The 15,463-nt window shown below is 36.4% G+C and overlaps 1 protein-coding gene across 3 annotated transcripts; it reads right to left on the reverse strand.

The window, feature by feature from the left end:
- Positions 1 to 557: 557 nt before the first annotated feature.
- prrx1b (paired related homeobox 1b) lies at positions 558 to 13,631 on the reverse strand. 3 transcript variants are annotated; one of them, XM_007245336.4, is made up of 5 exons: positions 13,462 to 13,631; positions 8,107 to 8,524; positions 5,574 to 5,749; positions 2,826 to 3,007; positions 558 to 1,691 (listed from the first exon to the last, which is right to left on the reverse strand). In XM_007245336.4, the coding sequence occupies exons 2-5, from the start codon at positions 8,315 to 8,317 to the stop codon at positions 1,559 to 1,561; spliced, it is 702 nt and encodes a 233-aa protein (XP_007245398.1). In that variant the 5' UTR covers positions 8,318 to 8,524; positions 13,462 to 13,631; the 3' UTR covers positions 558 to 1,558. The 3 variants fall into 3 exon arrangements, with proteins under 3 accessions (XP_007245398.1, XP_049337155.1, XP_049337149.1); XM_049481198.1 differs by lacking the exon at positions 13,462 to 13,631 and adding an exon at positions 1,884 to 1,945 and having other exon boundaries at positions 8,107 to 8,763; XM_049481192.1 differs by lacking the exon at positions 13,462 to 13,631 and having other exon boundaries at positions 8,107 to 8,762.
- Between the last annotated feature and the right edge of the window lie 1,832 nt (positions 13,632 to 15,463).

Genomic DNA, 15,463 nt, shown 5'->3' on the forward strand with positions numbered 1-15,463 from the left:
AGTACTTGAATTACATTAAGAGAACATCTATCAAGCTGGAGGCACAGTCGGAGCCTGCCAAGAACACACAGATAACAGCCGAACATCTGAAGAGTAATGGGAAAGTAATGTCTGGGTAAACACAAAGACGCTCAACAACCGTACAGCGAATTATTCAAGGATTCATTTGTTTTATCTGAATTACTTTGGATTAAAAACAGCAAGTGTTAATCATCGCTAAAAACAAACCCGCTAAAACTCTGGTGGTAAATCACTAGTTCTCTCACAAAAAGGTGTTAAATCACCAGTCCTTGCACAATACTGGACTTGGCTGCTTTTCAAAAGTGTCATTAGGTTTTCTGACGGTACTGGTGTGCTTCCATTGCAATTACAGAGTTTAAAAATGAACATGAACTGATCCTGACACAAAGAGGAGAGAGTGAACCTTAAACTTAATTATCTCAGCCTGACCTTCACTAATGTACAGCGACATGTATGGAAAGTAAGAAATCCGGGATGTCCAGGATAGGACACCTTTCTGTTAAACTCTCAGCATCAAAGATTGCAAGAAAAACAAATTGCGGGTATGCTTTTTAATGTCACAATATAGTTGCTCTGTTGCCAGCAACAGATATCAGCAATGGTCAGCAATCAAAGGACGCGCCAGAGCAGATAAGTCTCGACAAATGAAGCTTAACTTCGATGTGTATTTTTTTTTACATATCAGATGATGAATTGTTTTTTTAATGTTCACATGACTGCATTAAAGTTACTGCTTGAAATGAAATCATTTTTATTCCCATAAGCTTTGCAAATATAAAATGTCATACAGATTCAAACAGGAACTATAAGTCGTTGTTCTTCAAAAAAAGAATTACATTTGTGTTAGTATGTGGAGCAGTTAGTTAATTCACCATGGGCCAACAGTTACTACTCAGTGGTATAGTATCAAGAAAATAAAAATTGTGTAAAAAGTCCCTTGTTTGCATTGAATGCAAGATCTGCGGTCCATTTTTAGATGCTTTTGACCAGTTCAAGTCCATGGGTTGTAGAATTCCAAATGAGCTAACAGTCCCATCACTTTTTTATTCAGTTCTTGTGTAATTTCAAGCTTACAGCACACTACAGTCTCCCACAGGCTTCTCTGAGGAGCACACTTTATCCAGTTGAATCGAAATGAAAAAGGCCACAAAAAGAAGAACAACAAAGAAAGAAGAAGTTACATCATCCAGACACTTTGACTGCCTCGCAGTCTCCATATCAGAGTCCAGATATATGAACAAAAAAGTAGCTACATTCATCAGCAATGATGAAGACGGTAACAAAAAAGCCAGAGCAGCAGGGGAATGAACCATAATTCCAGGGAAGGAGAGGAGGGCTGTTCTATTCCCAGCGGAGATTGGCTCTGTAAAAGGGCAAAAGAAGGATCTCTGCTTCAGACCAATTCATCCAGCTCCTCTGAGGCCTTTCAAGTCATCCAGCTCATTTGAGGCCTTAGCGATTCTCTGTTCCTCCACTCCTCCCTCCTTCGCTCTCGCTCTCTCTCTCTCTCACTCCCCTTTCAACGCTCTATCTATGCTCAGTTAACTGTGGGCACCTGGTTGAGGCTGTACTCTTTGGCTTTCAGTCTTAGGTTTGCGATGCTGTTTGCCATGTTCATTCCCTGGGTGGAAGTGGTGTTGGCACAAGTGGGTGGGTAGTTTGCCATTGTGCTGAAAGAAAGGAAATAAAGAGAGCCAGAGTCAGGTTACCGATGCTGAGAGAATACATGTAAAAAAATGTAGGAGGTCAGCTGAAACATATTCATTTATTTATGGTGCTTCTATAATATAATAACTACATGTAATAACTTGGTGCTTCTATTGTATATAAAAATCACACATAGTAAAATGAAAAGTACTTGCTTTCTGTGGGCAGCATTTTCTGTGGCACTCGCACTGGCCCTCCCTCCGACCTTGGGAACCAGCTTAAGAATATATAAATAGTTATTAATTCTTTATATACCCTTTATTAACATGTAATAATGACTTCAATGCATTTTGCACAGCAGAGCCTCCGGTCTGAACTGGATCTGCATTAGCCTTTTTGCTGGCATGGTCTCTAGTCATAATCGCAGCCGTGCCAGAAAGCGTTCCCGCTTGAGGAACACATTTGGACTGCCGGGAACCGAGGTTTTGGCCCGAACGGCCAGGTCAGCTATTCTACACAGCTCTTTAAGAAATAAAGATTACTGTAAATCATAACCAATGTAACCAGAGTCACAGAAAATCCTGCCCAGTAGAGCTTTTTCTACTGCATTTGTTAGCACGTATCCTATAACCCAAAGGTCGTGAGGTTCAGAGGTGGATTTAATACGGTTTGTTTTCAGATTATCACCTCATGGTGAGGAGATCAGTCCCACCCCTTGCTGACTGAGAAAGAACACTGTGCAGAACTGGCTGAGTATGCACGACAGTCTACGCTGCTTTATTCTACTGTCAGTTTGGTTAGCAAAATACTTCATCACAGACTCTCATATGCTTGTTGTTCAAATGGTTTGGCCATTTTGATCATTCCGTTCAGCTATGAGAAATATTTTAAAAAGCATCAAAACCCCTTGATATGACTGTCATGCTCCAAGATTCTTTAAAGCAGCCAGACAGCCAGACAGGCAAAGGGGTAGACATGAAGATAACAGAGGGAAATTCTGGGTTAATAACGGAGGGATGGAAGCAGGCATGGGCCGAGAGGAAATGAAATGAAAACATAGTGGGTACCTGGGGGGGCATGCTGGGATTGAGAGGAGCTGTAAGTGTAGGGAGGCACATGCTGGGGGTACAAGGCAGCTACAAAGTTATGAGAGTTACCTGTACGGGGAAGCACTGCCCCAGGATAGGTAGTCGTTGGGCCGTGGAGCAGGTCGGGGGACGATGGGCTGCTCCACCGCCGTTACATCTCCTGAGTAGGACTTGAGCAACGAGGCGTTCTTACTGGCCAGCATGGCTCGCTCGTTACGGCGAAACTTCGCCCGCCGGTTCTGAAACCACACCTGTGGGTATACAATACAGAAATTATTGTAGCATGTTCATAGGATCTCCAATTACTAACACTAGACACTGAACAATAAGTTTCTAAATAAATCTGCTTCTATCTACTGCTTTATAAATATAAAATATAAATGGTAACAATTTACAATAAGGGTACGTTAATTAACAGAAATTACGACAGAATGCTTTAACTAATTAATTAAATTAAATGAATTCACACTAGTTAAGACATTATGAATCATTGCAATATTTTTAACTTATGTCTCAATTCATTATTAATTAACAGGGTCACAACATTCTTGAACATTAATATTTACTAATGTTTAGTTATGTCTTAACTAATGTCCATTAATAACTAGTTGAGACATTACTATGATTAATGATTAATGTTCATTACTGTCTCAAGTTCTTGGTGACCCTTATTGTAAAGTATTACCATACAAATTTATTTACGTTTTTACATTTTCATGTTCTTGGACTTTTTATAATGGCAAGAAAAATACATTATGTTTGACACCATGTTTTAAAAGAAAATCAATTTAGAAAGGTCAGTGCAATATTTAAATATCTAATGAAATACATATTTTAATAAAACATTTTAACATAAGACAAACTTTTATTCAAAGTATATTCAAACTTGTGCAGGTAATCATAAAAAGTGTTTTGTTTGTGTTGAAGGCAATGTTTTAAATGATCAGTTCGGGTTCTACGCAGAAGTAAAAATACTGGAGATGCTGAATATTGTGTCTGTATGCTTTTGAGAAAATCACAAGCAAGACAGTGTTTATGGGAACCACTATGTAACTGTCAGCTTTTCTTTAATTATCTCATGTAATTATTGCTACTAGCTTAAAGTGAATTTGTAAGATATCTGTTATGCATGCACCATGAATGGCTGAGAAATGTAGCAAGACAATACACTGCTTTGCTTTTTCCAAATGGTTTTTACCAAGTAATAACAGAGAAATGGTCTCAAATCTGCCGGACATGTCAAACTATACAACATAGGCCTCATACAGCAGTTACATCAAACTGTATGATTGCTTGACATGTGTACTAGCTATTTTACATATATCAGTCCGCCCACAAGTAGATGCAAGTAACAATAATATTTATTTCTCTAAAAATCATGGAATAACTAGTGTCTCAGTTGATACTGAAATTGATAATTGAAGTATATCAATTATATCATCTCTGGTTTACAAAAAAATGTATCTCCTTTAATTAAATCTGCCAAACATATCATTATTATTATCAAAAGTAATCAAAAGTAACAATAACTTCTATTGTATGAAAATAAAATTTAACTTTCTGTAGTTACTTTGCTTCTTTGAAGACAATGTAGATGAAACCATATTTATAGCTTCTGAACCAGTTTTTTTATCCTTGTTTTACAATAATGTCTCTGTACCTACAAGCACAAATGATGACAGACATAGCAATATTCGAGCTCCACTCCTTTTGCTCTAAACGCTAGACGAGTAACGAAGCCCGGTCTGCTCTCTCCAAGCTCTGGCCACAACCGGCAAGCCTGGTGGAGACGCAGTGTCCGGTTACGCAGCGCCTCAGGAATGAGCTCAAAGTCGCTTTTATCAAAGCCTTTCCGAATCATTCAGCCTCTCTGGGACACATTAATCACAGATGTGTTTTTGCTTGCTTTATTTCTCTCTTTTCCTCTCTCTCTCTCCATCTTGATCTATAAACGGCATAATCCCCATCTTTTGGTGAAATATGGGAAAAAGCCTCTCATTACAACATGTGGACACCGTCTCTGGCCTGGAGCATGAGCATGAGAACTGCATGAGAGCTTCTTTATGCATAAATTTCTGACTCAGGATTTACAGGATGTTAGCATGCTTCATATCTCAGAGATTTTTGTGCAGCGTAGCTCCTTTGAATGACTTTTGTACTAAAGATAAAGTGACAAAAAATTGACAAATAGTAAAAACATTTAATCAGAAAGGGACAGATGAAAATCTTTAAGCACTGTGGACAGATACAATCATTTTGATATTTTGTGGCCGTCATGTGAAAAATCTGTATTTCTTTTATTATTGCTTCTCATAGTTAATCTGGCATAATCTGAATTGGATGACTGTCCTTTACAGTGTGTCATTTCCTGATGAATAAAAATTTTCTAAAATTACTTGGAATAAAACATTTTTACATTGACTTCCAGTAAAGTTTTATTTTGGAGATACCATTTGCAGAACAGTGATTATATGTAATATCTGTACTATATTCTAGTGTACACATACAGAATCATTAGGTTATTGACGTCCTTCATAATTGTGCATTAGTGAAGTGCATGCTATGTCCAGAACTCAGGTCGGGTCTCAAACATTGAGGGGTGCACAGAAACTACCCATTTACTTATGCAGTAAATTATACTGTGCATTTTCTTTTTCTGCAGATCAAAAAGACTACAATTAAGAAAAGCTGAGCTGATCTGTCTCAACATGCTCAGGGTTGACCTTTGTGATTGATGGATCCTTTCAAAAACAGATGAATATCATCAATAAATCCCATGTTATTTTTAGATGTTTGACACATTTGTTTTGGGCCTACCTGCACTCTGGCCTCGGTAAGGTTGACTCTACGGGCCAGGTCCTCTCGGACAAAGGCGTCAGGGTAGTGCGTCCTCTCAAACACTCGCTCCAGCGCCTGCAGCTGACTGCTGTTGAATGTGGTCCTGTTCCGCCTCTGCTTGCGCTTCTTCTTCTCCTCCGCATTCAGCTGCTCATCTGTCCACATCATCACATGCAACATGGAGAATGCACATCATTAAAGATATTTAATCTTTATATTGCCAAAAAGTTGCTTTATTATGAGGAGTGTGCAGATTCTTTTCTAATGTAGATCTAAGGTTTATACTTCTTTATCACTGTATTAATAGAGTCTATAAAAGAATCTATAAAATGTCATTTAAATTTTGATTAAATTTAAATTTAACTTTCTTCATTCTTCCTTTGGCACATGCCTCTTAATCTCCTTTTAGGAAAATAAAATGAATATCAAAATCTAGACTGTTGATATATTAAACCATAGGATTATTATCCATTACTTGTTTAGTTCACTGTTGTTACTATCTCTGAAGACTGATGCAGTGTAAATTGCAAAAATGATATAAATTTCCATAAAAGGCACCATTGCTCTTAGATTCTCACTGGACAATTTGAATTGTCAATCTAACTTATAGAATATAAATAGTCTTATATTAAAATATATGGTATGCTATACACCACATTTGTTAAGGAATTGCACAGGTCCGCAAGAAGATTGTCTCTCTTGCTTTCAGTCCCATTTTTTGGTATATATTTTTTGTATGTATAAATAATTTAAGTTCATTTATTTGTTTACATACCTGTATCAAACAGTCTAGATGTATGTTTTTTTAAAGAACTGTATTATTAATTTCATAACAGGTAGCATTAATGCTTCCTTTGTGTTTTAAACGCCAAAAAGAAGGGCAGTGGTTGTACAGTCAACGCTGGTTTTACAAAAACGAATAAAACAGATGAAACACTTTATGATTGCAGTTTAGACGCTTGGCTAATTAGTCCGCTCTTACTGCTTTTATTAACCGCGTTCTACAGAACCGCGGCTGCCACTGGTCAATACGCTAAATGACGCTAACATTTCATTGGCCGTTCTTACAGTTACTTTACTTACATCAACATGATTAGTTTGCTTTAAAACCTTTAGCTCATTTTTCTTCTTGCTATCACCAGATAAAATCTTATCTCAACTAAATATTATTTGTTTTATTGTGTCTATTGCTGTTATTTATTCTCCTTTTAATTGGGAAGGCGCTGCAGTCCCAGCCTGTTTGAGCGGTCAATAAAAGGCAGCGCTTTATAGCGAGTTTAGTGTAATAAAATCTTCTGATTTTCCCAGTGAAACATATGTTGACGTAAAGAGTGTCTATATATAGAGACTATAAACTCATCTGATATTCAGAAAAAAATAACATAAACAACATTTTCTATTCTCAAAGGTCATACAAAATGTTGCTACATTTTCTAAATTAAAAAATAAATATATTTTTAAATATATAACCAACCTTACATATATAAATAAATAATAAATAATTATCTCATTTTGTTTTACACTGGCTGGTTTTCTATATTTTTTGACACTGGTTGGTTAATATATAACCAACCTTGCATATATAAATAAATAATAAATAAATACAAATTCTAGGAGATTTTTTTCTATTTTCTGCACTGGCTGTTATTAGCAGTGCAGTCTGGTGGTGCTGAAATGAGAGCACTTCCACTCTTTCTGAGCTCACGCTGTGCTCCGCTGTCTTGCAATCGCGAAGGCAATGCTGTTAAAACATGAAAGTGTGAATAAAATAAATTTAGGATTATTTTGTAATTATACATATTGTAAAGGTATGTTTTTTTCACATATTTCAAAATCTTCTGAAATAAAGAAGATTAGACGGATTGAGACGAAAGTTGTAATCTGGGTAAGAATATTTTTGGACCCGTTGTTGTGTACGACTAAATAAATAAAAACAAATCTCAATCACTGCTATGACAAAGGACACAGGAGTTTATACTGAAGACCTGCTGAAAGGTGAAATAGTATATGATTGGTGATTCCTAGCAGCAGGAAGTACTGATTTGTACCATTTAACCAGATATAAGGTACATTCAGTATTCTGTATTACTGTACTAATAAACAATATATATTTTAATTACACATTTTTACTTTTCTGGTACAAAAAAGACTTCCACTACCCTATTCTACCTCAATACAAGGTACAGCCCCAGTCTCTTTTAAGTACAAATCTGCTCTTATTTTTCTTAGTGTGTACACTAACATCTTTATTAGTCTTCCTAACACATCATTCTATAACACCAAACTGCCCAACATTGCCTAATGCACTAGTAGCCTATGGTCTCATGGTACCCAACACAATGTCCTTGATACTTAGCGACCCTTCATAACTAATGAGGCTGCGCTTTATTCACATGGGGAAATCTCCGCGCGCGCAGTGGAAGCGTAGACTTTAGTTATATCCTTAGTTTTCTCCTATATAGCAGCCCCGCGCGCGCATGTTCAACAGGTAAAGCCCACTACGGTCACTCACTCTCGTGCTGCGCAGTGTCGCTGCCGCTGGTCAGTCCCGGTGACTCCAGCATGGTCCTGCCCGCGTCCCCCGCGCTCTCCTCGGCCTGAGGGCCCACCATGTCCGCCGCCTCCTCCAGGTCCAGCAGGTGGCTCACCGAGAAGTTCTTCTTGGCCTGCAGGCTGTCAGTCTCCAGTCGTCTGTCCATTACAGGGGCATAGCTGGAGTTCATGACAGCGAGCAGGACGCCGGCCGGGGTGCGATTAGGGAACGAGCCGGGGTCCTCGCGCACTATAGGGGTCCCGAGACAGAGCGCGCTCGCACGCGCAGAAGCAGCGCGCTGAGAGTGCAATGAATCGCCGTACGGTTGTTCCGCTGCGGTCCACTCTGCTGCCGCTGTTCTTTAGTGTTCTTGTTGCTGCTGGTGCTCTCCCTCGCTCTGAACAGAAAAGAGGAGGAAAGAAAGTTTCAGCTCGCGCCGAACTCCGAGCGCGAGCTCAAAAACCAGCACGCACAAGCGCGCGCGCTCACCCACATATACACGGACTTCAAACGAGGCGTTCTGCAGCGCGGAGGAGAGAGGCAGCTAATAGGCGCGCGGCATTTACGTGGCACAGAGAGTGAGAGAGAGTGAGCGAGTCTCTGACGTTGAACTGAGTAGACCTCTCTCTCTCTCTCTCTCATTAGAAGTGTTGGGCGCGGTGATGAGCAGTGACAGATCAGAAAGGGGCGGGATTACTGAGCTGTGGAAAAAAAGCTCTGTCAATAAAAAACTCACTCCTTTTTCTCAACCACACACTCTGCTATTAAAAGTCAATTATGACGGCCTGGTTATCTACAGCTCTATGAAAACGATTTGTTGATTTTTTCATGTGATGAAATTTCAACAATTCCTCTAATTATCTTAAAACATATAGTAAATATTTCTTTAGCAATTTAGGCAATCCTGGAAATGTTCGCAGTCTCACGGAGACACTCTCAGATATAAGAAAAAAAAAATACGGGCACGTGCAAATTAATATAATTAAATGCATTATGTTTTAAATGCAATTATGTTTAACTTTAAACACAAACGTTTAAATTTAAGTTTGTTTCCTGTGGATGACCTGTTTGTATATTTGAACGTAAAATGTATCAGTTTACCAAGGTTGACCTAATCTTTTGAATAAGATTGTGTTTTCTTAGTTGAACTAATTTGACAAAAAATAGAATACATATTGTAATACGTGACACAATAATGTAAATGCGCAATGAATATGATTTAAAATATGCAGCAATGCGTTCTTTTAAAGTTTCTGAAAATCAACAGTGCCTAAAATTCTGCATATAATCTTGCGTTTTTAATGCATAAACTTTCTAAAACATTACTAAAGCTTACTTTACTAAAACATTTAATTTCAGAAGCACGAACATAACATTTTAGAATGAGGCCAAATGGTAAACAGATTGAAACAGATGATTTTCGTGTTTTCAGTACCCTAACATTATTAACATGATTATTGGAGCAATACACAGCAAAATAAGCAATTAATTAACTAATCTAAAGGTGTGATCTGTCAAGTGGTTGTAAGTGAATCAAACATTTTATATTAAATATGTCTTCGCGAAACGTGAAAAAAGGAAAGCAGTTTTGTTTGGTTTTGCTGCGAGTACTGAGTTTTCTCAGTCTACAGAATGTAAAAATTCCACTATTGATAGGGTTAAACTTTTAGTGCTTAAATTGCGTGAAAGAGAATACACTTGCAGTGTGCAATGTCACTCACACTAGTGCTGTTCATAATTAACATTTTTGGTAACTCTTATTTATCACAGAAGACTGCAGTTCTAACACTGAACGTAGTGCTGTTTATATCAGTTAATATACGGATTTGTTTTAGTTTATAGTTTAGCAGCTTTGCCTTCAGGAAGGACTGGTCAAATAAACTAGATTGGCTGTTTTTAGGACACGTTTGAATATGGTTAAATACATCCAGGCCAGAGACACTTAAAAACACTAATTTGTTCATTTGTTTTTATTTGTACTAATTCTAATGTTATTTGGGTTTCTTAAAAAAAAAACACCAATTGATTGCCAAAATAAACAGATTTACAAATGCTGTCATTTTGGTCAAATGGAATTCACCGTTTCTTCTAAATTGCCCCTTCTGCATCTCTGTAACAGCTTCTGGGAAGGCTTTGCACTAGATATTGGAACATTGCTGTGAGGACCGCACTCAGTCAATAGTAAACTCTGGTAGGCTACTGATTATGGATTATTAGTCCTGAATCACAAATTAAAACCAAAGTCTTAAAGCCGACATTTTTATTGGGTTAAAAACTGGCCGGTACTGCATATAGGGTTATCTTATCTATTAACTGAAACGCATATCAGCAATCATTTGAAAAAGCCATAAACGCTTCAATCATCCTAAGCATAAAACAAACAACGATATAGAGAAAAAAAGCAGATAGAAGATTCACAGATCCTTGTGATTGTGGTTGAAACTTAGCAATCTGTTACCCTTTCACCCTGTGCTCACTCTTCATCATGATATGTGTTAGATTTTGACTTCGTTGCACAAATGTGAGCAGAGAAAGAGTTGTATATGTGTGTTTTAGGTATGGAGGGATCAGTGTGCTGGAGCTGCAGTCTGAGCTCCTCTCGGCTCTCCAGGCTGCAGATCTGGGAAAAGAACACTTGATGCCATCAAAGGCAAAACGGATTGAAACCAGATGTGCTGCTTTCGTTCTTTCCATGTATTTAATTAAGCCGCCGTTGGGATGGAGTCGACTCTCTCTCTCTCTTTCTCTCACTCGCTCTCTCTTTCATCATTAGTTTTTCTCTCCACACTCCCTCCTTCTCCGCGCGCGCGGGCCTCTTCAGCTCCAACATCGTTCTCTCCACAGAGCTGAAGGGTCTGACTCGATGTGTTCCTGTTCACCACAGAGACAGTTCCACCAGCCCTCAACACCACGCACTAAAACACACAGCACTGTGTCATCGCAGCAACACGCAAACATCCCTGATAAAGAAGCCAAAATGATGCTCTTCAGATCCGCATGAACAGGACGCAGATAACAAAGATAAGACAAATGTAATGCTGTGGAAATGTAAGGAAATTCGAATTTGATTGTGAAGTTAAAGTCCAATGCTATTGTTTTTCTCTATATAAAAAAAAACAAAATAAAATAGAACGTTATACAAATGAAAATATTATCTTATTAAGTTACTATTTCGATGTTTCATGATTTCCAAAAGAAAGTAAATGAGATAAAAACGTAATGTGACGTACATATATTCATAAAAATATACAAAATATAAAAATATATGTGTATCTAACTTTACAGATTTCTTCATAATTTGTGAATTTGGTAGGAATTGTGTTTAAAACAATCACGATACAGCAAAAACACAAAAAACTCCCGCCAGAATCTGAAATGGGAAGAGATGGGTATTTCATCTGTAGGTAAAGCAGAACATAAAGACGGAGGTCTAATATCAGTATACTGACGTCACCTGCTCTAATAAAGTCTCGACAGGTGCGCGCCTTTAGTTGCGTTCCAATTAACCATCTATCTTAAGTTATGATGTCATTAAATTAAATCAGTTTTCTTTACTGGAGTGACAAACGTCAGTTTGATGATGAGCTCAGTGAGGATCAGTTATGGTTGTCAGTAATTTTAATATTTCGTTATGAAAATATATTAAACACAAATAAGAAAAAGAAAACGAGGAATATTGCTTTTGGTATCATCATGTTTTATCATCATGCATTAAAAAACAATAGCCGACTAAAACAACAATAAAACTACTACTACTACTACTACCAGTAATAATAATAATATTATTATTAATAATAATAATAATAATAATAATAATAATAATAATAATAATAATAATAATAATAATAATAAGAAGAAGAAAATGACACTGCAAATGGATGATGAAAACAAGAATGGTCCGTCTTTGCGCTGTTATTTATTTATTTATTATTATTATTATTATTATTATTTTTATTATTATTATTATTATTATTATTATTATTATATTTTATTGTTATTATTATTTTATTCGAACACTTGTATCTATGGATGTGTAGTAATAAGAGTTTTCGCCAGTGTTTATAAACTGCAGGCACCAGTTACACCAAGTAATACAGCTCTTCAGCTTCAGTATCTGCTTAATTTAACCGCTTTTAACAAATAATAAAAGTCATCGTCGTTTATTCAGTTATTTGTTTATATGGTCGTTGTTATTCGTGTCCGGGTGCAGAGGCTGTGTGTGTACAGGGGATGAAGCCTCTGTAATCAGCGCAGAGTGAACAGAAGGCCTCTTTAAAGTGCCATTAGGGAAATAAGGGAGGACGGTGGTGCTCTAATCAGCAGCAGGGGGTCAGTGGAGCAGAGACCCGGACAAACTCTGCCAAACACGCTCATAAAACACATCAATACACACTACACTCACCCCAGAATACATTAAAAAACAGTATTTTACAATAGTCTAAATAACTGTTCGCGTACTTTAATAAATAATAACAACCCAAAAACACCCCAAAAACAGCACCACGTATTAATAAACCAAACGTCGGCATTAATAACTTACATATAAAGAAAAGTTAAAAATTAAGGCCCGGATTTCTTAAATAATAAAAAGGCAGATTACACATGCATTCTTTAAATGATTATGAATTAGAAATTATGATTAACTAAACGCGTAACAGTTTTAATTTTAAGCGCATGCAATTACACACATTAACAAAATGTCTGAAATATGTAACTGTTGCGTTAATTTTCAATATATTCCTAGTGATAAAATGACCAAAAAGGTTACCGTTTCTCTGCTTTTTTATTCATAAAAAAATAATAACAATGGACTACAGAAACGTATGTATTTAATCATTTTGAGATAAGGATGATGTAAAAATGTTATTCCAGATAATGGTGCAAAGTCACACTGAATAAATAGTGTTAACCCATTTCTGTCCACTAAAATTGGTATGATGAGAAAAATGTCACAGAACATGTTCTGACTGAGCCAAAGTTTAGTGCTGTGTGCAGTTAGAGTCTACTTTAAGTACTTTTTTCATTTAATAAAATACATCTAATTTATCTTATAATGTAGTAACATGATACATTAAAAAGATTTATAATTTTTACACACGATTGATCCATTTAAACCGTTTCTTCAGATTTGTGTTTAGACCGGCTGAGCGAAAATACCAAAAGAGAACCAAAAGAAAGGTAAAATTTCAGATATAGCTTAAAACACATTTTAGTTGATGCTTAAATACAAAAAAATAAATGAGAAAAGAATACACAATAAACCGCGCTTTTTAAAATGTTTAAAATGCAGGTGTCAGGTCAAGGTTAATAAACAGTAGTTACTGCTAGTTTTACCTGTTGAGTTAATGAACTGAGGCTGAGCTCCAGAGCGGAGAGCCTCGGGGTGCAGTGACCACTATAACCCCGTATGGGAGAGAGAGTGAACCTTCGGGAAAAGCTCGGCTCGCCGTTTCCTCCGCAGCTCTCGGGTTACTCAGTCTGTTCTAACCCGTCTGGGACTCTTGGGGTCCCAAGCAGGAGCCCAGATTCTGAAATACAGAGTCACAAACAGCACAAAGCAAAAACTCACTATAAAAATTTTAATTCGTGCCATAACCCCTGCGTGAAGAGAGAATTTTTATTCTATTGTATATCTTTTTGTCTTTTCAAATATGAGAAAGTTTATCTTAAAAAATATTCTTCTGATATGTCTTCTGTTTAAAAATAAATTGTTTTATATATCGGAGCCGAGCAACTTTGTCCCAGGTGCCTATAAAGATAAATGATTTAAATTAATTAGCTTCATTATTGACCTATAAAGGCGACCTAGCAAATGAAAACAGCCTGGAGGCATGAATGTGACGACACTGGGACAACCGTCTAAAACATTAGTTCGGATGTACAGAAAAGATATTAATATAGAAAACACCCTAGAAAAGTGCAGATTTGTGCTTAAAAGAGTACAAAGCTTGTCGCTGAGGCTGTATCTTATATTGAGGTACAAGAGAGTACTTTTCAGTGAAAGTCCTTTTTTGTACCCATGTTTTTGGTACCAGTAAATATTATAAAGATTCTAAACATTATCATCAACTGAATGTGTGTCAATAACTTGATGATCCAAAATTGTCTGGCTTTCAAATAAAAAAATGTATAATTAAAATATATATTGTTTATTAGTACAGTGATACAGAAATACACATTTTTGCTGGTTAAATAGTATACATCTGTACTTCCTGCTCAAGGACTTTGTACTTCTGTTTTTTAGTGTGTAAGATATCAACATATCGATAGTCTGAAATTAATAAATAAATTGTAGCACGACTTGTTTTTTCCAGTCAAACCTTTTTATTCTAAAAGCATTTAATATATATATATATATATATATATATATATATATATATATATATATATATATATATATTTTTTTTTTTTTTTTACAATATTTAACATCACTCTCATAATAATAATAATAATAATCTTAACAAACCCAAGTAATGAAAAATGCCTATTTTTCCATTAAAATTATTTTTATAAGCGTATAAATAAAATAAACCCTTGAATCTCCAAAATACACATTTACAGGAGAAGGAAACAGAAACTTTGTCAGCGGAAGTGAATGTAAAAAGAATGTCTATATTATATTTATTATAAATTACTTTCTGGAAACATTGCTTTAAATTTTTTTTTTTGACACAGTGAAAAAAACTGCTAGATTCATTTTATCTGTAAAATCACCACTGTGAAAAACGGCAACAACAAAAATACGTTTTTTTTGCAGGATACCAGCGATATAAACAATAGTGTTTTAACAAAACAACGACATTAGAGAAATATATAATTAAAATTTTTTACCTTAGAAGGACACCCAGTAACCCTCTAAATACATCTCCCTCTCTAGACGGTTTAATTAAACATTAATAACAGTCAAAGCTCTGACCTTTGTCAAAACTGCGAGCTAACGTTTAACATCAGTCAACATCACTGTGGCAGAGCAGGAACGAGCTGACAGCAGCACTTGAAACAGACTGAATAACCTCCATAAATGAGAAGATATCGTCTTACCATTTTTGTGAGCACACTGCTTAGTCTACGGGTTCCTGGGAGCACGTCGACTGAGACTTTTCTTTTCTGAATAATTCATTCAGGAGGTTTAAGAAAAAACCCACCACATTATACTCAGAGCTGCTGCACAAAAATAGGCCTGTATCATACAGCTATTCGCTCACTGTGCAATCCAAGTCCCCTTCACTGAAAAAAAGAGCTGCTTTCATCTTAAACAGAATCAGGCCTGCACGATTTAAAAAAAAAAGAAAAACTGCCATTATTGATTTGGAACCAGTTGCTTTAAACTACTTCT

The sequence above is a fragment of the Astyanax mexicanus genome, chromosome 1 (genome assembly GCF_023375975.1).
Source record: "Astyanax mexicanus isolate ESR-SI-001 chromosome 1, AstMex3_surface, whole genome shotgun sequence".
In the NCBI taxonomy this organism is placed as follows: domain Eukaryota; kingdom Metazoa; phylum Chordata; class Actinopteri; order Characiformes; family Acestrorhamphidae; genus Astyanax; species Astyanax mexicanus.